At 55.8% G+C, this 25,405-nt stretch overlaps 1 protein-coding gene across 5 annotated transcripts in view; it reads right to left on the bottom strand.

Annotated features, from left to right (window-relative positions):
* Nucleotides 1-2,000: 2,000 nt before the first annotated feature.
* TTBK1 (tau tubulin kinase 1) overlaps nucleotides 2,001-25,405 on the bottom strand; it is a 41,997-nt gene continuing 18,592 nt past the window's right edge. For 2 of the 5 annotated variants that reach the window (XM_067006244.1, XM_067006245.1), the window contains exons 14-16: nucleotides 20,176-20,445; nucleotides 5,991-7,546; nucleotides 2,001-5,320 (exon numbers count right to left, since the gene is read on the bottom strand). In XM_067006244.1, the coding sequence (XP_066862345.1) occupies nucleotides 4,936-5,320; nucleotides 5,991-7,546; nucleotides 20,176-20,445 (2,211 nt within the window). In that variant the 3' untranslated portion in view covers nucleotides 2,001-4,935. The remainder of the gene's footprint in view (nucleotides 5,321-5,990; nucleotides 7,547-20,175; nucleotides 20,446-25,405) is intronic. The other 3 variants (XR_010835106.1, XM_059075567.2, XM_067006246.1) reach the window with 3 other exon arrangements.

The following is a 25,405-nucleotide window of genomic DNA, read 5'->3' as shown; positions in this document are numbered from 1 at the left end:
GATAAACAAAATGTTGTCTATCCATACAACAGAATATCATTCAGCCCTAAAAAGGAATGAAGTACTGATAAAAACTAAATTTGATGAACCTTGGAAACATGCTGTGTAAAGAAGGCAGTCACAAAGAGCCACATATTGTGTGATTCCAGTGATACGAAATGTCCAAAATAGGCAAATCTATATAGAGCCAGAAAGTAGATTAGTGATTGCCTAGGGCTGGAGGGGTTGGGGGGGAAATGGGAGTGACTGCTATAGGTATGGAGTTTCTTTCGGAGTTGAGGGAAATGTTCTAAAATTGATTGTGATGATTGCTTGTACAACTCTATGATATACTAAAAACAAGGAAGATCTGTATTTTAAGACATTGTTGGGTGTAAAAATCATGTTTCAGAATAGTAGGTATAATATGCTCCTCTATTTATAAGAAATATATATGGAGAGAGTGCTATTATTATAAACATAAAAGAAGGTCTGAGATGGTATACACCAAGTGGTTCACAGGGGTTACCTGTAGATGGTCACATTTGTGGATGGCAGGCTTTCACATTTTATTCTATATGCTTTTAGCACTTGCCTTTTTACTACAAATATGACCTGCTTTTGACATTTTTGAACAAGAAGGAAGGTAAAAGCATGTGGGGTCCCCACTGAAACCTAGTGAATCAGACCCTAGAGCCCCCTTGCATCATGTCGAAAGAAATGGGGGCCCAGAAAGTCACGGAGGGAAACAGGAGATGGTTACACAGGTTCTGGAATGTCAGAGCTGTGGTGGAGTGGTCTTCTTGGAGGGAGAGCAGGACATCAAAGCCTGGGCCCTTCTCCCTCTGATCTCAGACACGGCTGGGAGCCTACCCTGGGACAGAAATTGTTTATGTATTGCCTAGGTGAAAGATTCACACATAGTGAACTTAGGGTCCAGAATGCAAAAAGTACAGCAAGTACACTATACTGCAGCCTCCCTTCCCCCAGGTCACATCGCAAAGCAGCCAGAGGCCTCTAACTCATCTACACAGTTGGACATTACACACACAGTTCTTTTACTGTATACAAAAAGCCACCTCCTTCATTGTAGAGCTTCACAGTACCCCACGATGCCACATGGGTGGCCATGTTCTACTAACAGGCCCCAATTAACGGACATTTAGATGGCTTCTGAGCGCTTGCTTTTACAGGTCTACAGTCTTTTACCCAAACCACTGAAAGTCTTTTAGAATCCAGAATATATTTATCTTTAGAAAGGCAATTCAGTGCATATTCCATATATTATGAAACACCCTAGTAGGATCTAAGGCAGCACCGTGCAATCAAACACATTAATATTTCCACCGCAAACATGTATGATAAATGGAATTAATAAAGACTATAAACGGTCTTAGCAGGTTTTGATACCAAATGAGTTTATGCCAATCTAATGGGAAGACTCCCAAGTTTCAGAACTTTTTGGCTTTCAGAATTGCAGATGAGGCTTTGCGGAGTTCAAAGAATGCTGCCATGAATAACTTGGGACACATGTAATTTTGCAAGTTTACAGGTATATCCATACGATACATTTCTAGGAGTGGAGGCTCTGTTCCTTCGTTGATTTTCATAGATTTTGTTAGAATAATGACCATTTATCTTCCTTGCCTGTAAGCTGCTGTACTTTATGGTTTTCCAAACACTTGTACTTTTGTCTGTTAATTTTGGGGGCAATGAAAATTCTTCCTCCCTCCCTCTCTGCACAAAGCTAGACTTAGAGTCTCTGGGAGCCAGGGGAGCCAAGAGAGCCTGAGCTTTGCTGTCAGAGACAGCAGGACCAGACCCTTCCACCAGTGTAACCCTGAGCAAATTTCCGGTATCCATCCTGAGCTTCCATATCCTTTTCTGTAGACCATCTGCCTCCATGACAGTCCCTCCCCACTTTCCCACCAACCTGCTCTCTTCTCTCCTGTCTACCCCCAACCCCAGGGCCTGGGATTTGCCCTCTCTCCCAAAGGAAAAAGAGTCCAGGCCAACAGAAAGAAAGGTCCACAGGCTTTTTAATGGTGTGATGGCTACTTCCCTTCCGAGACCCGATCTAATCATGACAGGGGCTTCCAGGGGGTACGGGTGGGGGGTGGACAGGTGCAAGGTGGGCAGAGGCCATGCAGTGACTAGGAGGGATGGGGGAGGGTGTTACATTCTTTTTGGCATGTAAACATTCTTCAGTGGCTTCCCCAGGGGGAGGGCAAGGGCAACTCTCTGCCCCCTACCCCATGGCCACCAGGGCTGGTCCCCGGAGCTGAGAAGACTGAGCAAGCCAGGCCCCTGCGAGGATCTGGGAAGGGGTCAGCCCACGTGTTTGGGGCCCGGCTCCTCGCCTGCACCTTCTTCGTGCACAGTGCGGCTGGGGAGGGGAGGCATGTTTTGGGGTGAGCAGACCTGCATCCGAGCCAGTGACACAGGCTGTGGTGATGAGGAAATGCTGGAGGGGTGTGGTGGTGGTGGTGTGACACTCTTTTATAGAGAAGGCGCTCAGGACTGGGAAGGCTTGGTGGCAGGGAATGGGTGCCCAAGGGGGAAGAAGCTGCAGCTGGGGGTGGGGGCACTGGAAGGTGTGGTTTCCTCTGCCCTGGATCCTTCTGAGGGAGAAGAGCAGAGTCAGTCCCCTAGCCCACTCGCACACTCGCCCCTTCCTCTCCTCCCCCCACCTCAGTGACATTCAATGACGCGGAGGCCTGAGGTCAGTTGGGAGCCCTAGGGAGGTCCGGAATCCCAAAGGCAGACAGGGTTTTGTGTCTCTGCCCAGCTCCAGTGCTGGGTGAAGCTAGAGGGTGGGATGGGCCTGGGGCTCTCTCAGACCGCCCCCTTTTCCCTCCCAACACCAAACCAGGGTGTTGTTGGTCCTGGGGCAGGGGTGAGACTGGGGGCCCTACATTCACAGTTCGGTTGGTGGCAAGGAGCAGGCCCAGGACCTGGGCACCAGGGGTCATGCCCTGGTCCCCACCTGGCACGAGCTGATTGTCATTCGGAGAAGCTCTAGGTGGGAGGGAGTGGCCCTTCCTCCACCCCCTCTGCTGGATCCAGAGGGCAGCAGAGGCCTTGGGAGGGTCTCGGGTTGACAAAGAGGGCTCTGTCCGGAGAGGTTTCCTGAGTGTTCTGGGAGCTTCTGCGTCAGCATAGGGTGAACCTCGAAGGCCATCCACCCTGGAGTCCTCCCCTGGGCTGGTCTGCAGAGAAACCACCACCTTGGCATAGAAGCAGCTGCCCAAGCTGCCGACTCTCCATCAGGGGCTTCAGCTGGCACCACGAGGCTTCTCTCGGGGCAAATTTCCTCATGGGCATCCTTCTAAGTGATGGTGGCTGGATGCTGCCAGATCACTAGGGCAGGCTGGGACCTTTCTTCCTCTTCCCTTGGTTGTCTTGCCTTGCTCTCTGTGACCCAGGGAAGAACAGAGGGGCCAGGCCAGGGGGCAGAGGCTGTGTGTGCTGAGGATGGAGAAGGCCTGCAGGGGGACCTGTCCCAGATAGGCAGGGTTGGCTATCCTTTCTGCAGCCCCTCGGCCCAGATGTAGGCAGTTGAGGCTGATGATGAGCTGGGATGAATTATGCAGAAGCCAGACCCAGGAGGAGGCCCCATATCCATTCATGGAGCAGCAGAGGCCTCACCCACTGCAGGGACTGCTCAGCCGCATGGGTTGGGATTAGGACAAGAGGGGACAGGCTGAAGGGTGAGCTGGAGGCGGAGGGGACTGGGGCTGGACCTATCACACAAGCATACAATCTGGAAGTTAAAAGGGCCTTTCTGCCTTGAGTCCAGGGGCCAGCTGTCTGTCTGTCTGCCTATTTCTGCTCTCTCTCCCACTGGAGGAGATGATGGTCTGATCCAGCCTACTCCCCACAGGCAGGAGGACAGGGAGGGTGACCCAGCTAGAACTGAGTCCCTGAATCTCCAAAGGGCCAGTGCAGAGAAGATGATAACCAGCCATTCTCCACCTCCACTGAATTCAGGAGAGAGAGAAGTTGGCTGAAACTGCAGTAGGCAAGATTGAGGTTAGATGGCAAGAAGGAATTCCTGATGGTGAGGGGTCCTGAGCACTAGATCCGGGGACAAAGGGAAGGGGTGAAACCTTTTGTAAAGCCCCCCTCCAACTTCCCATTGGGAAACACTTGCCCAGGAAGGCAGGCCACACACACTTGATGGTTCCCACTGAGGTCCCACACAAACTAAGGGGGAGGGGGTCTTTGCACCCTAGAGGCGCAAGGGAGCACCCTTCCCCCATCACCTGTCCACTGCCTCCTACAGGGGTGTCCAGGATGGTGCTGACTTTGGGGCAGGTCAGACCTGCCCCCTCACACCACAGTAGACCAATGGCTCCTAGGTCTCACCTCCCCAACCCCCGTCTGGCAGCTGAGAAGAGCCCTTTCCAACCACCACAGCTCCCAGGAGACGTGAGATTAACCCCTAGTGGGAGGCTGAAGCCTCCACTTCTGGAATTTGAGGCTGCCTTTCCGAAAGGGTTGGGGCGTGTAGCTTTGGCTGGAAGAGGGTCAGGCGAAGGGAAAGGCGCCGCAGGGTGTGTAAGCAGAGTTCCCTGGGGGGACTTGGAGAGCAGCAGAGGCCTGGTGGTGAGCAGGGCGTCCCCATTCGTGAAGTTCTTGGTGAAGAGTCGCTGAGCCTTCCCCGGGGCGTAAGGTGAGCCTGCCCCACCTGAAGGGCAGCAGGGGGAGGGGCGGAGACGGGGAAGGATGGGGAGGCGGACACTTTTTTGCCGCGGCGCCGCGTCCCCTTCCGCGGGGCCGGCGGGTGGGCGCGGCGTGTGCTGGCGCGCGTCCTCGCGGGTGCAGGCAGGAAGCTGGGGCCGCGGGTGGCGCGCGTCAGGCGCGTAAGGCTGTGCTGGGAGCTGTTCCAGTGTGGCCGGCTGCAGGTGGGGGGCCGGGGTGAGGGTGAGGGGCCACGGAGCGCCGCGCGCGTCATTATCTGGCCCCAGCCCGACCCTCCGCAACCCCCGCCCGGCCTTTGGTTGCGCGCTGAGTCTGGAGTTTCCCTCTGGGTCCTTTCTTGGGGGCCCCCGGGGAGGGGGTGCCTTCAGGCTGGGCCCGGGCCTGCGGGGCGCCCCGGGGTGGGGGGGCCCCGGGCCGGGCCTGGTGCGAGGGAGAGGGGCTCTCTTTGCGGGACAGGGACCGGCTCCGGGGGGAGGCGCTGGGATAGTGCGCGGAGGAGGCGGGGAGGCCAGGACTGCGCGGGGCTCGTGGCCTGGTGCCGGCTTGGGCTCGCCCTGGGCCCGGGCCACGGCCGGTGGGCTGTTTGGGACGGAGGTCAGCAGTAATGGCCGTCCCTGGGGGCTTCTGCAGCTGGAGCCTGCGGGAGGTGGTGCGGAGGGCAGAAGGCAAGAGACAAGAGGAGGGCAAAGAAACAAAAAGACATTTTCAGAATCTCCCTGGTCACTGAGCTCCAGAGTCCTGCATCCTCAGAGCTGGATGAAACTGAGGAGACCTTGGCACAGATGGATAAACTGAGGCATGGTGCCCCATCCTCCAGAACGGGACCTCTAAGGGCCACACACTCCCAGGCTGCTACCAAAAGAGCTTGCTCCAGGCTTTCTTTGATGTCTCTGTTTTATCTTTAAAATTCACATGGATTTTACATTCTACTCTATTATATACCCATGTTTATATTAATATGAATAATGTTTTCTCCCAACTATTCTGGCCTTTATCCTTTGGCCTCAAATGCCCCATGGCACACCAGAGGCTGTGTGTGGACCCCACTGGCCCCCATCAACCTTTTCCCAAGCCTGGTCTCCTTGGAACCCCTCCAGACACACTCTCTGCAGCCACTCCCTTGAGCCCAGTGACAGGGCTGGGACCTGAGTCAGAAGAGAGACTTAGTTGGGGAGGTGGTGGACAGGGGGTGTGGCTGAGGGTCCTTCCTGAATTATCAATAGCCTCTGGCTCCAGGGAAGCCTCTGCTGATGGAGGCCTTCTGTAGTCACCCTCTGCCTGCCCTGGGACTAGCAGCAGTTTCTCACCTGCTGGTGATGGCTGTGTCAGATGCTGGGGCTGCGCCTTGGGGCCTGTCAGGGGGCTGCTGGGCTGCGGCAGGCGTGGGCATGCGGATGCTGATGGGACGGGGGATCCGGCTCCGGGTGGCAGCTGCCCGCCCGGCTTTCCTGGGCACCGCGGGCTCAGAGGCAGGCGTGTCCTCCTCGGAGCCTGTGCCTGAGAGCGTTTCAGAGGCACGGCGCTGCTCCTCACTGGAAGAGGATGAGGCCCCAGAGGCCAGGCGCAACAGCAGGCGGCCCTGCCTCTTCTCCATCACCAGCCGCGCCAGGTCCTGCTGTGGCCGGGCCCTCTTGCCCCACCGCTCTTTGGCGGACAGTGAGCCTGAGGGCTCCGAACCTGTGTCCTCCTCAGACAGCAGGACAGGGATTCGGCTCCTGGGGCGAGGGCCTGGCATGGCATGGCTACTGGGGGAGATGGTGACCAGTTTCTCGGGACCCGGCTCCAGCAGGGACGCCGGGGCTGGTCCATCGGCAAGGGCTGGGCCATTGGGCAGTGAGTCTGTGGTCACCTCCAAGGGGCTGCTCCCAGGGGGAGCGGACAGGACACAGCTCACCAGCTCTGATAGGGCAATGCCGTTCTCCAGGTACACGGAGGCCCCCTCCTCCGCAGCCCTTCCATCAGAGGGCACCTCCAGGCCCAGCTCGCCACCAGAGCTGAGCTCCTCAGACCGGGAGGCTTGTCCGCCAGAAGACATGACATTGAGGTGAGTTTTCTCTGCAATGTGCACAAAGGTCCTCTCGACTTTGGTGAAGGGCGAGGAGGTGACTGCCACTCCCCCTGCCCCTGTGGTCACTGCCCCAGCCCCCAGCCCTGTCCCGGTCCCAGGGGGCTTGGGCTCAGACTTGAGGACAGAGGACAGGGTGCCTGGCTCAGACACGTCCAGCTGGCTGCCAGTGGGCTGGGGCCGTTCGTGCTGAGGAGTGAGGGCAGCCAGAGTGCCCAGGTCAGGTTCGGGGGCCAGGTCGGCAGTGACAGGCGACTTCTTCATGTCGCCAGGGGAGACGAGCACCAGCGTTTTGGAGCCCTCCTCAGGCTCCAGGTCCCCATCAGCCATGGAGGCTCGGCCCCTGGACTCTTTCTGATCATCGGCCAGCAGCGTGGACGGGGCGCCCTCCTGGCTCCGGTCCGTGCTCCTCTCGCTGCCCTCACTGCTGGAGCCACTGTGTGGCCCCAGCACCTCCCCCAGGGCCACTGCCTCCTCCTCCTCCTCTTCTTCCTCCTCTTCTTCCTCCTCTTCCTCCTCGTCCTCCTCTTCTTCTTCCTCCTCTTCTTCTTCCTCCTCCTCTTCCTCCTCCTCCTCCTCCTCTTCCTCCTTCCCATTCGTTTGAGGCTGAACAGGAGCCAGCGGGACCTGCGGGGTGGCAAGTAGCATGTGCGAGAAGTCCACCCTCCGGACCCTGTTGAGCAGCCGAGCCCGTTCGCGGTAATCAGAGAGATCCTTCTTGTAGTCCTGGTAGGGCAGGCTCAGGGGCACAGCTCGCGGGAGACCATTCACCTCAAACGGGGGCGCCACGGAGAATACCTGCAAGGGGCACACACAGGGACCCACTGAGGTCACCCCCCCCATCCTGGGCCGGAGAAGGCCTGACTGCACTCCCAGGCTAGGAGGCCCATGAGAGTGTGAATTCCACTAGAGCACATGCTGGGGCTGTTTTGCTCATCGCTCTGTCCCCAGGGCATAGAATGGTCCCTGGCACCTAGTAAGTGCTCAGTAAATCTCTGATGAATAACTGTGTTCGTGCTCCAGGTCCCCTGAGGTCCCAGGCCTTGATCCTGGTGGCTTTTCTGTCTACCAGTCTTCCCTTTACCCCCACTCTTCTGTATCCTATGTGTATCTTGAAACCCAGAGGCAACTCTAGTTCAATCAACAGAAGAAAATGACAACTGCAAGCCATCATAGCCACCATGTAGGAAACCAGGTCCAGAGAGAGGCAGCAAGTGTCTGGGTCAGCCCTCACTGCTTCCTCACAGGGCACAGTTCCTCTGCAGCCAGGGAGCTGGCCACCAGGGCCACCAGAACCTGTCAGACAAGGGCAAAGTTCAGGCTGTCCTCCACCCCTTGAAGTGCAGGCTGGGCCCCTAGAGCTCCAGCCCCCTTCCCACCTGCCTGTCAGCCAGTAATTTTCCAGTCCTCTGTAGGTATGTTTTGAGTCCACACTTCCTCCAAAAACTCACACCCAGCCTATGAAAGGCAGTTTCTTTACACTTGATTAAGTTTTACCCTTTGAAGCTTCATGCAGAGTTCTTGGCAATGTGATGGCATGTCCTTGGTTTTCTAGATTCTTGCCACATTTCCCTTTAGCCCCCTTCCTTCCAGACTCAAAAGGCCTGACCATCTCACCAGGACCTCAGCTGCTGTGTCTTCTCTAGCTCCGCCCTTGTCAATCACACACATCCCCAGGCACCCACAATGCACCAGGCCCCATTAGGGCTGACATGGCTTTGTTCCTGGTGGGATGGTACTGATGGTATCCAGCACTTTGTTAGACTTTTGAACACACAGGGCCTCTGTTTTCCTAAACACAGCCCATGCAGACCAGAAGCCCTGGAGGGGCTCCAACACCTTCAGGTGCCATCCAGACTATCAGGGAGTCCTGCCAGGCATTCCTCTTGAACATCTGTGTCTGCTGCCCTATGCCCATGGGCACAGCCCTGTCCTGCCTGGTGGTTCCCCAGCCATCAGCCTGTTTTTTCCATTCTGCATTGCCCATCCGTTCTTCCTACAGCTGCCCAAGTGATCTTCCTGAAACTTAAATCTGATTCCATTTCTCTGGCTTCAAACCTGCAGAAAACTATGGTGGGCCCCACAGTCCTCAGGAGACAGGTTCAATCTTTGGCTTGGCACATGAGCATCCCCACTCCCCCACTTGTCCCCACCCCACCCCATGATCTGACTCCTACCTTGTGCTCCAACCTTACTTTGAGCAGCACCCTCTGGTCCCCCACTTATATTCCAGCAGTTCTCTAAATGCCTCATGCATCTCACACTTCTGAGTCTTTCCCTAGGCAGTTTCCTTTGCCCAGGGGTTCCTCTCACTCTCTCTATTGACATGACAAATTCCTATTCTTCCTCCAGGACCAGCTAAAACAGCTCATTTCCCCAAAAGCTTCTTGTCCACCCACCAAGCAGACTTCATCACTCTACTTGTTTTCCCACATCCTTCCATTACAGAACCTTCCACCCTCTATTTCACAAGCACGTGTTTACATGGCTCTCTTTCTTGATAAACACCGAGCCTCTTAAGGGTTTTTCATTCATTCATTCATTCATTCAAGAAGTAAGAAGTCCTTGAATGTCTATTGCCTTGGCCGCTGTGTTAGAGGCTGTGAATTTGTGGATCAGCAAGACAGATCTGGGTCCTTGTTTGCATGGAGTGTGAAATCTTTAGATTAGGAAATTAAATGGGGATAATGCATTCTCCACCAAGGCTGTGACCATAAATGAGGTCATGTTAGCAATGGGTCTGGCTTATAGCTGTTGATTGATAAATGTTAGTTCCCTCCCCACCCTGCCCCCCACCTCCTACCCCCACCCTGCTCACTCTGGTTTGAAGATCATTGATTCCTTGCTCAACCCCAGAAACTCCTGGATGCCACACCTGTGGGTGGGGGGCGGTGGGCGGGGAAAGAAGTGGCTCTCCCAGCTGAGGTCTCTGTGCAGTCAGCCCAAAGGCTGATGGAGGGGAAGGAATCCCCAAGGCCAAGATTTGCTCAAGGCTGTGACTTCTTCCCTCCTTAACTGCTGTAATCTTCCTCACAATCAGACCATCAGTGAGGCCTTGATGGAGTGGGGAGGAGTGATGCAAGACAAAATAGCATCAGACACGGGAGAGGACCCCAGCACATGCTGGGGTGTGTTCTGATTATGTTTTTATCCTGTCTGGCTCAGAACTCACCCACCCAGCACTAGATACATCCTACCCAGCAGGGATATCCTTCAACCCCACCAAGCCATTCTTTCTCAGCAGAACCTCTGCCTATTTTCCCTGTCCCATCTCAGACACTTTGGGCATCCCTGTTAGAACCACCTTTTCCCCTGCCATCAGGCCAGTTCTTGGATCTCTCAGGAAAAGCCCCATCCATAGGATGGATCCTCTGCTCACAGCACCCACATTAGATGATCATAGCTGGAACCCTCTCTCCTTTCATCTTAAAGCCCTCCCCTTCCATTACATGGGAGGGATGAGGGATTAGAACTGGAAATCAGGCATCACTGATAATATCAGACTGGGAAACTGAGGCTTGGAGACACGCATCAACATGCCCAAGTCACAAAGCACACCACCCAGGGTAGCCCAGAACTCAGAATTCTTTCCACTGCCTCACTGGCCTCCCATCCTCCCACGTGGAGAAACTCAGGACCCTCTGCCCTTTAGCAGAGCTGTGAACCTCAGAGTAGGGACAGGTTTGCCCTAAGGATCACTGCCAAGCCCACCCTGGCCTGGGCATGCTGGGTTTTCTATTTCAAAGCCCCTCCCCGTCTGGCTCCATGTTGGGGAGGACCAGGGCTGGCTCAAGTTCCTCCCTCCTCAGAGAGCGGGAAGTCCTCCCACACTCTTTCTGGCCTCCCCTGGATGCCTTTGCCCAATGAGTATTCATCCATTTGCCCATGTGATCCTGTGCTCATTCAGTCAGCCAACGGTCACTGGATAGCCTCTGTGTGCTTGGCCCTATAGGCCTGAGGACACCATGGGAGGGGGACAGCAGTGACACTCTCCCAGTCTATCTCAGGGGGAAGAAACAGTGCTGGGTGTCACCAAGCGGAAGTCAGGGTCTGCGGAAGCTCACACCTTCCTGCTCCCTTCCCAGGGCAGTGGCCCTTTATGATTCCAGTCTGCTCATTGTGGTACTCCAGCATGTTGGCACAGCATTACTCGGGGGTGCTCTTTAAAAACCACAGAGCCCTGAGTCCTACTCCCTAGATTCTGTAGGTCAGAGATGAGGCCCAGAAATCTGTTTCAAAGCTCCCTGGTGGGGCTTCCCTGGTGACGCAGTGGTTGAGAGTCCACCTGCCAATGCAGGGGACGCGGGTTCGTGCCCCAGTCTGGGACGATCCCACGTGCCGCGGAGCGGCTGGGCCCGTGAGCCATGGCCGCTGAGCCTGCGCGTCCGGAGCCTGTGCTCCGCAACGGGAGAGGCCGCAACAGTGAGGGGCCCGTGTACTGCAAAAAAAAAAAAAAAAAAGCTCCCTAGTGAACTGATGGAGTTTGGCCAAAGGCAGATGTGGTGAGGTTGAATAGTGTGGGAGGAGGAGAGGCAGGCCTTTGGAGCTGAGACAGAGAGAATGAAAGCCTCAGCCCTCCCCCTGCCTCCACTGAGCCCAGAGCAGCGGCATGTGGCCTCACCAGCTTCAGAACTCAGCCCAAGCCCATGTTTACTCCAATCAGCCGGAAAAGTGAACAGAGGTAGACGGACCAGACTCCCAACTGCCCCTGCCACCAACAAAACTGGGCTCTCCTCAGCCTTGACTTCTCTGTTACTGATGCTGGAGACAGGTTACTCCACATACCCCCATCCCCACACAGCGTGCATTGAGCAACTCTCCTGCCTGGACCCTAGCCAGTCCCAGACATCGTGCACTGCACATCAGCCCACAGTCCCAAGGTCAAAGAAGGGGGGTTGCCGACGGACAAGAGGAGTGTGAACTCTGACACCCCGCCCCTCCCTCACTGTAGAGCGGGGAGGGCTTTGTGCCTCTCACAGCAGTGCCCCATCTCCTCCCTCAGCAGCTGCCCAGTGCATACCTCCCATTTCCCCTCCTCCCCAGGGGACCCCCCCCCACAATTGCCATAATTTCCCAGACTGAAAATTGGAGATGAGAAGTCAACAGGGTAGCTTCCTCTGCCCACCTCTGACTTTCCCAGATTCTTCATCTGTCTGTCTGGGTCTCTATTCTCAAACAACATCTGCCAAGCCAAGAGCCCTCCCTATGCTCCTCCACCCCACACCCAGGGGTGCCACCCACCCTGGGCACACTGGCCTATGACAGTCATCTGGGTGGAAGGGGTAAGATGACCTGGGAAGGCAGCTGCCTACCCTAGGTCTCTACAGATCCTCCATACTTGACCCTCAGATCTCAGTGTCCCCAACCCCTCCCTGACTGCCCCAGGGCAAGGATCTGACAGCATGGGGACATTCTAAATGCTCTGCGGGTCAAGAAATGCAGCTGTAGCTTGCCCTTCTACCCACACACTTGCTTTAGGCCCCGAGAAAAGTATCTTCCTCTTTTGGTGCTGTGGCTGCAGGTTTGCAGGGGTGGGGTGGGGGACAGAGAGAGGGTGAGCCCCCCTCCACTTTCACCCTCTCTCTCTGCCGTCTCCAAAGTCTCTGCGATCCTCTCCTTCTTTGTGTCCCACCCGCTCCTTGTCCTAGTTCTCCCTCAACCCACATTCTATCCCTGCATTCCCTTGGCTCTGCACAATCCACTCTCTCACTGATCCCCCTCAACAGACCATTCTCCCCCAAGCCAGGACTACTTCAGACCTTCCATTAAAACAGGGGGTGGGGGAAGGCTCCCGTGCCCTTCCCTCCCACAGGGCTCTCTGGCATTCTGGCTTCCCACCCCCAGCACACACTTGGCCTCAACTGTCTGATCCATAGAAAACTGATTAGTGCACCCACCTCCCTACTCCGCATCCCCCCTCCAGCAAGTTGGCGATTTGGAGTCAGCCCCAAAGACCAGAGTCCACCCCCAAAGCCCTCCTGCGGATGAAAGGAGACAGCCAGCTGCCTCGTGAGGGTCTCTCAAGTCCAACTAGGCTGAAACCTCTGGTCCCCTCCCGATCTAGCCTGTCTTAGCGGAGGTAGGAGCGGGGCTGGATCCATGATCTGGAGTTTGCCCCCCACCCCATCCGTGAGTCAGCAAAAGACTAGACCCTGCTTTCTGCCCAGCCCGGCGACCCCAGAATTGGTTCTGCATCGAATGGTGGGTTAGGAAGGAGGAGGGTGAAAGAAAGCAGGCGAAGTGCAGGTTCCTGGAAGGCGTCTTTAATCAGGATTTGGTAGTACACAAGCTCTCCGGATTGTCTGCATTAACATACAGGGACTTTAAAAGGCACAAGATCCCTCGCACAGCGACGCGTGACGGCGGGGCGCCCCCCACCCCCACCTGCGCGTGGCCGTGTGCGTGGGGGTGCGTGTCCGTGTCCCACCCCGCTCCCCGGCGGCGCCGCGCGTGTGCGTGTCAGTTTCAAGTGTTGGATTTGTACAGTACTCGCAGTCTAGGGGCGGGGTCTCAGTGCATGCTCTTCTACCCGGGCCCGGGGCCCCCCCGACGCCGCTCTGTACACTGAGGACGCACCCCGGAGAGAGAGAGAAAGAAAAAAAAAAGCGTCCCATCTTCCTGTGTGTGTGTGGTTTTGAGTTTTTCGTGCATGCTTATGCTGGCCGGGGTCGGGAAATAGTGCAAGCTTATAATACAGTATTATTGCAGTACAAAATGGGGGCGGGTATGATGGGATGGGGAAGCCCAGGAATAAACAGGCTGGGATTCGGGACCTCCGGGAGGGAGGTCCTCTCGCCAACCCCCTTCCTATCCCTCGCTCCCCTCCCCATCTCGATCAGGAAGTGTCTCCCAACAATGCTAGGGGGCTCCTTGGGTCCCTGGAGGGAAAGGGCTCAGGTGGGCCCCAGGGCTGAGCTTCCCCCATCCCACCAGTCTCACCTCTTAGGGGGCAGGGGCCAGCCCTCTCCTCGCTCAATACTGTCAGTCACAAGGGCCCCGAACCCCGCCTCTTCACCCTCGGAAGCCCCTCCAAGTGGGGGGGCAGGGGTCGACGGAGCAAGTGCAAAGGAAGCAGATGTTGGTCCCTGAGTTTTATTTTCGGGGGTGGGAAGAGAGAAGAGCTGGAAGCGGGGGCATGTTTGGGGACCCCCAGGGCCCTCAGTGGTGTAAGTGGGGTGGGGCAGGAGACACGGACGCAGGGGCTTGGGCCAAAAGGGGGTGTTGGGTGGCTCTGAGAGACCTAGGCTCAAAGCTTGGGTCCCCCTCAACTCTGGGCTCTTTGGCATCCAATTGCAAGGCCAGTTATTTGGGGGGGGAGGGGGCAGCTCTGTAGGCGGTGAGGTAACTGGACTCAGGGGTGGGCGACAGGGCCTCTTCGAGCCCGGAGAATTGGCCAGCTTCCCTCCCAGCCCTCGTCAGCGTCCTGCCCTGAAGCCCTGAGGGGCGAGCTACCACTCCAGCCCCGCCCCGCCAGGGACCCTGCGACCGAGAGCCCGCGGAGGGGAAGCTAACACAATCACAGCGCGGGGCGGGGGCGGCGGGCGGCTGGGGGCGATAACCGGGGGAGGACTTTAGCAGCAGGCAGCTCGGCGGGGGCGGGGCGCAGAGGCTGACCTCCCCTCGGGTCGCACACGTCGGGGCGCCCGGGAGGGAAGCTCTGGCGACGTGAGTGAGGGGCGGGTCTCGAGCCGGGGGCTCGGAGGCCTGGCGGTACCCTGATCACGCCGCTTAGCAGCTAGTTAAAAAGACTGAACGTACATTCGTGGTGCGACGGCCGCGGGGGCGGGTCCAGGGGTCGGGGACAAAGGGGAATGTGGTAGATGGGGGTCCTGATACAGTGATAAACCTGTGAGAGGGGCCCGGAAACACGATCCTCGTGCTCTCGGGGGTGGGGGGGCCGCTAGTTTGCTGTCCGGAGAGTGCATGAAGTGTGCCTGCAGCTGTGTGTGTGTGAGGGGGGGGGGGCTGTTAGTCGTGGCAAGGTGAACCCCAGCCCCCCAACCCTCAGAGCCTGTGCAGATAGAAGGGAGGGTACGTGGTGAGACGCACGGCGGAACCAAGTGGAAGCGGAGGTCTAGAAATGTTCCCATAGTCCTTTGGGCTTCATTGCCCCTCTTCCCCCACTGCTTCTTAACTACTCAATTGGGGGGCTGGGGCCATTCAAGCCCAGGGGCTCCCTAAGCTGGGAAGCCCACTGGGTGGTGTGAGAAACCATTTGGGATATTTGAGGGATGTGGTCCTCAGGCTGGGAGCCTCTCCCTTAGGGAGAAGGATGCTTTAAAATTTTCAGAGGCTGACCCCACCAGTCCCAGAGGGCACCTCTGTCCCTAATGGGAATAATGCAAACTTTGGGGACATGCCCCCCAACTTAAGAAGAGTGATTTGCCACACTCCTTGTTACCAAGGACTGCCCATGGGGGTGGGCTGATTCCTGCCCTATGGGCTGGAATCTCAGTGGAGATTTGGGGTGGGGTGGGGTGGTGTTCGGGCCCTCCTTAGAGGTCTATTCTTCCATCCTCAGGTACCAAATCAACCCAAGGACAGCAGGGGATACAGCATTATGCTCCCACAGCCAGGGCCCCCATATCCTCCCTAAGCATGGTTCCCTCCCCTGGCCACCCAATATAGACACATTGCCACAGCTCTTCCTGCCCACCCCAGTAGCCCAGGCCCCCCCAACCACTGCCTGGGCAGACAGCACCACCCCGCCCCAGAAAAGGAGATCTAAGCAGGGCAGAGGAGAGAAATAGCAAAGGAGGGTCCTGGGCCCCTCCACAGAGGGGAACCCTGGCTTTTCCTGGGATTGGAGGGGCCTGCCCCTCTTGGCTGGGGGAGCAAGGGTTAAGGTACCAGCATGGCTCAGAGTTTCCACTATTCCCCCATGTGCTGGGCAGGGCTATTCCCCTTTTCCCCACAACTGGAAACGCAAAGGAGATTGCTGGGTTCGGGATGCTAGCCGCGGGGGTGAGTGTTGAATGGTTATTGCTGTGACCCAAGCTGCCTTAAGTGGGTGGAGGGTGTCTATTCATTACTGAGAATTTACTAGAGTGTTTTTCACTGACTCAGGTTCCTGTCCCACAGAGAAAATACTGGTCCTCTAAGGAGGACCTCACTTGCCATGAACGAATCCACCGGCCCACACACACACTTAGGCACACACACCATGAGCTCACTGACATGTACACACAGCACACAGCACACAGCGCCCCTGGCCACGAACTGCCTTCTCTTAAGAAGCCCACCCAGTTTGAGTTCCTGGGGCAGAACACTGCCCCCATTTGCATGCTACAGCCTTGGATAGATTTGGGGGGGGGGTGAGTCCTCAGGCTCAGAGAGGTTCAAACTGAGTTCAGGGTCTCTGCCTGTAAACCGGTTTTGTTTAGCTCACACAGTGATTTTTCTTTAAAAAGTTGTTGCTTTTAAAAAAGTTAGATGCCACTAATTTAAAATTGTGAGATTTCACTTAAAAAGTGAAAGATACTGGCAACAATTGGCTGAGCTGAGGATTGGTGGTGGTCCTCTGTTTACCACAATCCCCACAAGTGCCCTCTCCCTGACACTGCTTGGCTCCTTTTGACATGTGAGTTGGTGACATATCACATCTCCATGATCAGTGGTCACCAATGCTAGTACCTGCCCTGCCTGTGAGCCTGACCCCAAGGATTCCACCAATACCACTGAGGACAGGCTTTTGAGCACCTGCTTTCTCACCGGAACTCTTACTCCGCCCATCTAATCCCCAGAGCTGCTATGGGATGCTTGGAGCCATGTGGGATTGAGAGGTTGGGGTCTCTGGAGAGACAGGGTCCAGCCATCTCAACCAACCCCAGTACTCTGGAGTGACCCCCACCTGGACTCTGGGATGGAGAAGGAAGGAGAGTCTGACTCATAGACAACTTCCTTCTTCCTAGATAGAGCGAGGAGGGGCCAACCAGAAAGGACAGTAAATAGTAAATAGACCAATACACAGACTAAAACGCTTTAAAACTCCCATCAAACAAGACCTCAGTTATTCGGCATTGGTGGGGTTTTTAATATGCTTTTGTAAATTAGATATTCTGATTAATCCATTTAATGCAGATAATACTGGGATCTACTTCCTAGGCTATTATGAGGATTAAACAAGTTATTTTTGTAAAGTGCTTAGATCACTGCCTGGCACATAATAAGCTCCGTGTGCCAGTGACTGTTAAATAAAATAAATTAATTAATAATTGGAAGCCACCACTACATGCAGGGTGTGACTTTAAAGTATGAAAATATCATTTTCCAATACAACAAAGAGTGCTGCTTCTTTTCAAAGCCGACCTTGGGGAGGCTATGTGCTTTCCCCAAGCAGGGTATCATTTCTTGAAACACTCTGACCTCTTCTTTGGGAAACCCAAAGGAGCCTGACAACACTGCACATCCGTACCCAGCCTGGGACCTAGAGACAGGCACCCCAACTCCAAACCATGCAGGGCTCTGCTGAGCTTCACATGAACTTGCTCCAACACACGTGGCTTCAAATGGCCTTAGACGTTCCAAAAGTCAAAACTACCTTCAAAAGGTAATCATTCCTAGATGGAAAGGGTGCTCTTGGCCCAGATATCCTCAAAAAGAAACAGATTTTGGAGAAAGGAGAGTGGTGGGTACAGGCTTAGCTCATATGGATGAGCCATCCATGAGAACAGTTTGACTCAGGGAACTGCCCACCCACTACAGCATCCCTAGGCTGGGGCAGGGGCCCTGAGATAATCTTAATATTATCAAGATCACTTCCTGTTAGTTCAGAGCTTTATGGCTTATAAGACAGTATCTCCTCCACTACGGAGAACACGTATAAGGATGTCCCCCAAAGGACAAAATGTTTTGAATCATGATCTTACTTTAAAGGACACACCCTCTCCCACAGTTATCAGTTCTGGTGTGTGTATGTGTGTGTGTGTGTGTGTGTGTGTGTGTGTGTGTGTGTGTGTGTTTGTGTGTTTGAAAATTCAGCCACTTTGGGGTTGCTAAACAGGATTCCCCACCTCCAAAAGCTTTGGAAACAGAAATATGTGTTTAATGCTAAAACGAGGCTGAAGCTAGTGCCATCATCTTTGATATGTCACAAGGCACTTTGGGATCTTAGAGTACCTCAGGGTGCTGGTCACTGAGTGGGAGCTGTGCTCAGGGTCGGGTAGTGGAACCCTCTAGAAGGAAATGCCGGATAACGGAGTGCTTGGTTTCATCTAGTCCCAGATAACAGGGGCCCTGCTCCCACTGCTGCTGACTTTTAGAGTGGCTGGTGGACAGACTCCCCTTCATTTCAGCCCCTGCCACTAGCTGGAGAGGATGGAAAGAGGGCCAGAGGGTAGCAGGGAGAGAGGGGGGCAGTGCCAGAAGGCGGGGAGTAGGGCTACTGTCCATCCCACCCCCTCACCTTTGTGCTTTGTGTTTTTCCCTCTTTTCTTGAGGGTCTACCCTGACCCTCCTCTACTTTCTGCCACTGCAGGATGCAGAGCCACACAAAACATCCCGGAGGGCAACAGAGGCTTGGACTTGGGGAGGTTCAAAAATGAGCAGTCAGGATGGGGGTGGGCCCGAGTCTGGCTTTCACTCCTAGATGGAGAGGGTGCTCTTGGCTCAGATATCCTCAAAAAGAAACAGATTTTGGAGAAAGGAGAGTGGTGGGTGCAGGCTTAGCTCACATGGATGAGCCATCCATGAGAACAGTTTGGTTCAGGGCACTGCCCACCCACTACGGCATCCCTAGGCTGGGGCAGGGGCCCTGAGGCCTCTACCGCAACCAGAGACAGGAGCTGAAGGGAGATGAGTTGGGAGGGAAGCAGACATCAAGAGGGGAAGGAGGGAGAAAGAGGAGCCAGGATGATAGTAGGTACATAGGAAACTACCAAGGACTGCACAAACATCTTTCTGACTCCCTAACACACACACACATGCACACTCATACACACCCCCCCCCACAGGACTGCAGCACTGTGCAACTTCAGTGGATGCCATTCACATTAGGGTCTATGTAAATGGCAGCACACAGCCTGAGCATCTATCTGTGACAACCGTGCCACGTGCACAAGTGCTCATACATAAGCACACTCATACTCGTAAGTGTACCTGCACGCACACAAGCACACACACAGACGCAAACTTACTGCAATGAACATTTTGCAAACCTTCAGGCCTCCTCCCCTCCTTCCCTCCCTATACAGGTACTCCCCTTCTTGGAGCCATCTTCACCACTGCCGCATTCCCCAGGGGAACAGAGGTGCTGGCTGACACGGGCAGGAACGAAGAAAGAGAACCTTGGGGGTCCCTGCAGTGACAGGTTGGGTGCTGAGAAACAGGCAGAAAGAGCATAAGCAATCTGGCATCCTGATCCCCCACCCATCTCCAGATCCCCATCTGTTCAGCCTACCAGGTGCTCTGTTGCTCTGTCTTCACCACCACCCCTGGGGGGCAAAAAAGATTGGCTGAGCACCCACAGGAAGGAGTCACCCTCTGAGCGGGGCAGTGGTGGGACTGCTGTGTCTGGAATTTGTCCTGAGCTCACAGGTCCTACCTCATCCTTTACAACCACCCTCTCTGCCACTGCTACTAGACGGGGTCCTTTCACCCCAAGGCTCCAGCTCGCTTTGAGAGGCAGATCCCAGGCCCCTGTTCATACTTGCTCAGCTCCTTAGGAGCTGAGCCAGGCAACCAATCCCACCAGTGGATGATGGCACATATGCCTTGGGGGAGGGGCAGCCGACAGTGGATTGAGCTCCAGGCCTCCTGGGTTGAGATGTGGGAGGGCAAGGACTCTGTCCTCTGTGACAATGGCATGGGAAGTGCTCACTGGGTTACAGGGCTGCTTCCTCCCATACCACTGAGTGTAGAGGCACTTTCCCACCAAGCCCCAAATATGGCTGGCCAGGTCCCCGTCTCACACACAGGGCCACACGCCTTGCCCCATGCGGACAGACAGACACACAGCACACCAGGAGGGACCCAGTCTCCTGGCACTCCCCTCAAGGGTGGACCAGGCCCAACTATGCCAAGAGATCACAGATTAAAAAGAATAAGCCCCATTCCAGACTGACTCTGACCCAGCATGCCTCTCCCTGACACCTTGGTTTCCACTGGACTCTGGACTCACTGGTGGCTCCAGCCCAGGGCCCCTGTCCTGTCCCAGAAACTGCACCAACAGCCCCATCCCTCCCTGCACCATTTGGCTGGCACCAAGCAAAGGGAGACGATGGGGGGTGAGGGGCGGGGCGTTACAGTACCTTGGGCCAACGTTATAGGGGGCTGTATTGCATGATGGGGAGGGACAGGGTGTATGAGTGTGTGATTATTGCGTCCTGGGAAGGAACCACGGTCTCTGCCTGCTCCCCACCCCCCCCACCTGCCCCCTCCAGGAGGTGGGGGGGCCCAGCCTAGGTCTTGTGCGTGAAGCGGGCCCACACCTGCTGCAGCTGTGACCGCGAGATGCGGAGCACCGAGGGCACGAGTCTGTGGTTGCCGGCGGCCAGGGGCGCGTGGCGCCGGTGGGGCGCCCGCACGGGGCTGCTCTCCGCCGAGCGGCTGCGCTGAATGAGGGAACCGGAGGAGCCGCCGCCGCCAGGGTGAGGGTAATGCTCGGTCTCCAGCGTGGAGGAGGAGAAAACGGAGGACGCCAGTCGTCGCAGGGGGCTGTACCGCGGGAGGGAGTGCCCCGAGAGTCTGTCCTCCTCCAACTGAAAGAGACCAAGAGAGTGGAGGGAAAAGAGGCGTCAGGCACAGACTCGACAGCTCCGTCTCGGGGGGCCACCCCACCGCTGACAGCCCCTGCGGCACCGGCGTCCCGGGCAGGTCGGCAGGGTCCGGCAGGGTAGAGAGGGGTGCAGACTGTAGTACTTTCCTGCCTCACAATCTAGGCTCCGGCCTCCAATGCCCTTTCCCGGCCTCCTCCTCACACCATGGTCTCCTTGCAGAGACCTTGGTCACTCGCTTTCTCCGGGATGCCTTCCTGGCTTAGCTCTACATAGTTCGGGGTTCCCTCTGGGCTGGGGAAATCCTTCCCCCAAGGAAGGCCGCTCTAAAATGTATTAGCATCTGTGCACCATTTGTTCCTGGCTGGACTCCATGCCCTTAATGAGGTCTAGAGAACAGCAGCTACACGTCCTCTGGGGTGGCACTCCTGCCCCCATGACAGGGGCAGTCAGGGTCTCAGGGACAATGTAGCAGAGGGTAGGACTCTGAGGTCTGACCACTTATGTTTGAATCCCAACGACACCACTTACTACCTGAGTGACCTCAAGCAAGTTACTTTATTTCTTCATGCCTCAGCTTCCTCGTCTGTAAAATGGGGGTAACTATGGTTCCCACATCATAGGACCTTTATAAGGATCAGATGTTATAATATGCAAAGCCCTTAGAACAGTGCTGGCCATGGTGTAAATGCTGTGTCATGTGAACTGTTTTATTACCCTTTAAATCACTCTTGAGAATGAAGAAAGGGATAGAGGACTGGGGGGTGGAGGAGTCGATTGAAATCATTTCTCGGCTTTTACCCTGTGCTCTGCAAGGTCGAGCCACATGGCCAGTTGTGGCCACCTCACTTGGCCACTGTCGGGAAGAATCCCGCCTGTGCCCTGCTGCCCTCGTGCCCTCAAAGGGAAAAGGGAAAGTGGGGCTCAGTGTCCCAGGCTTATGGGGATGGAAATGGTGACTTGGCTGTCATCAGATGTTTCCCATCCTGACCCCTAGCTCTTCCTGGGACTGAGGCCAGTTTACACAGCGTTAGGCGGGGCCAGTGAGGACTGGCTGGGCCAGCTGCTAGAGGGCTGAGGAGGAGGGGGGCCCTGAGGCCATTGAATGGGGGTCCAGGGACCCAGCATGGAACCTCCAGCAGAAAGGCCAGGAGACAGAATATTCTGTAGGATTGTGTTTGCCCTCACTCTGCTTTCCCTTCCAGCTGCTTTGTGGCCAAGTCTAGGATCCTTCTGAACCAGTCCTGTCTGCACTGAGGGTTAGGGGTCCAAGGCCCATCTGGGGATACTTGAGGGCCAGGGGTACCCACAGTTGCCCACAGTCCCTCTCACAGCACATGCGGGAGGCTCAAGTTCAGCATCTCAGCCAGAGTTTGTTCAGCTGCCAGAGGGACTTAATCCCAGTGTGCTCCTGCCCTTTCAGGCCAGGTACTCCTTGTGGCCACCTCCCTGTCCTCAGTGCCCCACTGAAGTGTCATGTCTCTGAGGCCACCCCAGCTTCCCAGGCAGGCTGGCTCCCTGTTCCTAGCAGAGGAAAGTTCTCTGTTATCTCCCTGTGTCCCTTGACTGTAAACATCATGTCTCCACCTTTGCATCCCCACCCGACCCCCTTGACTGTGAGCTCCGATTCATCTTTGTCCCCCAGCCCCTCGCACACGTGGCAGGGAAATGCTCTAGGGGCTGCCAAACAAATGTCCATGTACTCAGGGAATGTTGACCCGCTGGGTTATCAGCCAGAGACAACCGGGAAGGAGGGTAAACATCCCTCCCCCAAATCATACACTCTGTCCGCTGCTCTCTCCTCTGCCCTGGCTTTCCCGGTCACTTCTAATTTGCACCGTAAATTCCGGAGAGAAGAAAACAAGGTGTGTGTAAGAAAAAAATTAAAGTACCATGCTATGCACACCAAAGAACCATAGATGCTCTAAAACTGCCTGGTTCCACATTATCCTTGTCCCTGCTCCCCACGGGGGTAGGTGACAGAGTTGCAGGTGCTCCTATCTTAGGAGCTGTTAGGAGGAAGTTCACACATCAGACACCAAGCAGAAGGAGCTGAGACTAGGAGGGGCTTCCTTGCAGAAAGGCGGCAGGGTGGGGTCCCTATAGAGACTTCCTGCCTGCCCTGAGCCACTTAATCTAGCTACATTACAGGATGGGGGGAGTTCCACAAACTGTGATTCCAGTGTGCAGCCAGCTTTGGATCCCCCACCCAGGCTGGGCTCAGGACTCTTTCCAGACCAAAAGAAGGAAAAAATGTGCCAGTGCATCCCTCCCTCTTCCCCTGCCCTTGGTGAAGGAAGGAGTCAGCTTCACCCTGCTGTACTGAAATACTCCAAGACATGTCCTGCCCCATGTGCTCACACCCAGACACACACAGAGACTGCACCACACACAGTGACACGCCCACAGGCACACCTGCTGCCACAGTCCAGCCAGCAGGCGCACACACATGCGTGCATGCAACACACACACACACACACGCACCCCACAAAGGCTCTTTCTGATCCTGCACAAGTCATCTGCTCTCTCTGGCCTATGTTTGCTCCTCTCTTAAACACACAGGCCTCAGACTGTGTGGCTCCGGGCACAGTCCTGGAGCCAGCTGCCTGGATTCAAATCCTGCTTCTACTACTTAGCAGTTGGTGACCCTGGGCTAAAGACTTAGCTACTCTGAGCCTCAGTTTCCTTACCTTGTAAGTGGGGATGGCCTCTGCACAGTATTGTTGTGAAGGATATACATGTAGAATATGGAATTTCGGGAGTAGTGCCAGCTATCATATCCTCATTAGAACTACCACTGTGATGGTTACCCTGCCAGCTGTGACGTTCTAGGCTTCCATGGATCTCCACACACTTGCAGACCCACTACGCGCTCTACACAGACACTCTGACATGTGCACCCACATGCGTGTGTACACACGTGGACACACCCACACACCACTGCACACTCTTGGATAAGCTGACAATGACATTCTATGGCACACGCGCGGCCATAGAAAGCTGACCAAACTCCCTTCTGTACACCGTGGAGAGACCAAGGCTCGCACACACCTAACATCCCCTCCAGACTCACACGACTCATCAGCTCATCGCTCGCTGAGACAGGCAATGCCCGCCCTTGTCACGAGGAGGACCTGAGCCCAAGATTGACTGTACAACAGGCCTGAGTCTGCTCCCCCAAATCTCTCCTCACCCCCTTGGCTGGAATTTCCCAGTGGGAGGCTGACTCCTAGGACAAGGTGGGGGGGTGCATCTGAAGGCAAGAAAAACCTGCCAGATAGCTCAGTACCCCGACTCTGAGACCCACTTGGCCTACAGTCACCAGGAAGGGACTGGAAGAGCCCAGGTCCAGAACTCAGCCTCCTGATTTTAATTCTGGGCTTTCTCTCCACCCCACACCACCACCCCCTCTCTCCTTTCCTCCACTCCGCACCTCCCAAGAGCACGACCTATTGTGTCTGATCTCTGATGCCTCCGGTCCCCGGCACAGAGTAGATGCGCAGTAAGTAGGGAATGACTAGGTGATGAATGAATGCACAAATGAATGAGAGGGGAGCAAGGAAGCCCAAACAGATCTTACTCCTTCTCCTGCTTCCCAGTGCTGGTGCTGGTGGGCACAGCGTCCAGGTCAGCAACACAGCCATGCTGCCCACATCCTGCCCCGGCTGAGCCTCCAACTCAGGCTGGCTAGGACCTCTCTGAATGGAGGCTCATGGTCCCCACTTTTTGAGCCCCCAACTTTCCAGTGTCCAGGGCAAGGCCAGGACGAACACTCCTCAGGATCTTGGCTCAGAGGTTGTCCCTTCTACACACAGGGATGGAGCCTAAAGACAGCCCTTCTTGGAGCTGCCTTCTCCAGAGCACCTGTGATCTCCCAGCCAGACCTCCCGATTCTGAGCACACAGCGGAACTGGCCCCAGCCCTGCACCTGGCATCTCCCAGAGCCTTCTGCGTGCATGCCCCCGACGTGGGACAGTCCAGTGGAACGCGGCACAGCCCCTGAGCCCTCTGGCATCACCTCCTTGGCTCTCCCCAGTCCTCTGAGGGAGCACAGACCCCATTCAACACCCAGGGTGAGTGTTGGATCCACTTCCTGGATCAGAGGTCAGCCTCTACCCCACACAGAGAAGCCAGGCCAGGCTAGTGGCCTTCTGCCTATTCTGACACCCCATGTTTGCCAGAAGAAAATAACCAAAATACCATGAGACGTGCTGCGGACCCTCACCCTGGCATTTATGATGCAACCACCATCTGGCCCCTCCCTGCCCATCCTGCCTTGTCCCCCAGTCCTCCCACACAAGAAGGTGCCATGGCAGCCTGACCGGGTCCACCCAGGACCCCCAACATGCCCGCCCCTGTGCCCAGTTTAGGGTCCCTGCTGCCCTGGCTCCTTTTCTCCCCATCACTGTCTGAGCATCCTGGTCCTCAGGGCTCACCCCCGCATGGAGCCTGCCCTGACCACAGGACATCCCCTGCTACCTTCACCCCCTTTCAGCAGCTCCTGCGCTGACTTCCAGGAGCCCTCTCCCCAGGTGTTCCACGCTCTGGCCCCTTCATCTCACTCTTTTTCAAGGACTCCCTTTCCCTTCACCCCTCCCCTCCCAGCTCTGCCTTCAGCCTTGGCTCTCCCCACCCTCTTGGGTGTCCTCTTGGGTGACATCATCCACTCCTGTGGGCTACAAGACCCACAAATCCATATCTCCTGCCGAGATCTCTCTCCTGAGCACTGATGCCTCCACAGTGGACATCCCACAGGTACCACGAGGTCACTGCATCCAAATCTGAGTTGATACTCCTTTTAAAACCTCTCAGTGACGGCACCGCCACCCACCCAGAACACCGGGCATCAGTGGAGAACCCCTCTGCTCCGTCACAGCTCCCTCAGTCCTCACCCAACACCTCTCGGCTCCATCCACCTTGCCCCGAATCCAAAGTCCCCACCCTG

This window comes from Kogia breviceps, chromosome 10, assembly GCF_026419965.1.
Source record: "Kogia breviceps isolate mKogBre1 chromosome 10, mKogBre1 haplotype 1, whole genome shotgun sequence".
Taxonomy (NCBI): domain Eukaryota; kingdom Metazoa; phylum Chordata; class Mammalia; order Artiodactyla; family Physeteridae; genus Kogia; species Kogia breviceps.
This window is presented reverse-complemented; position numbering and strand designations above follow the sequence as displayed.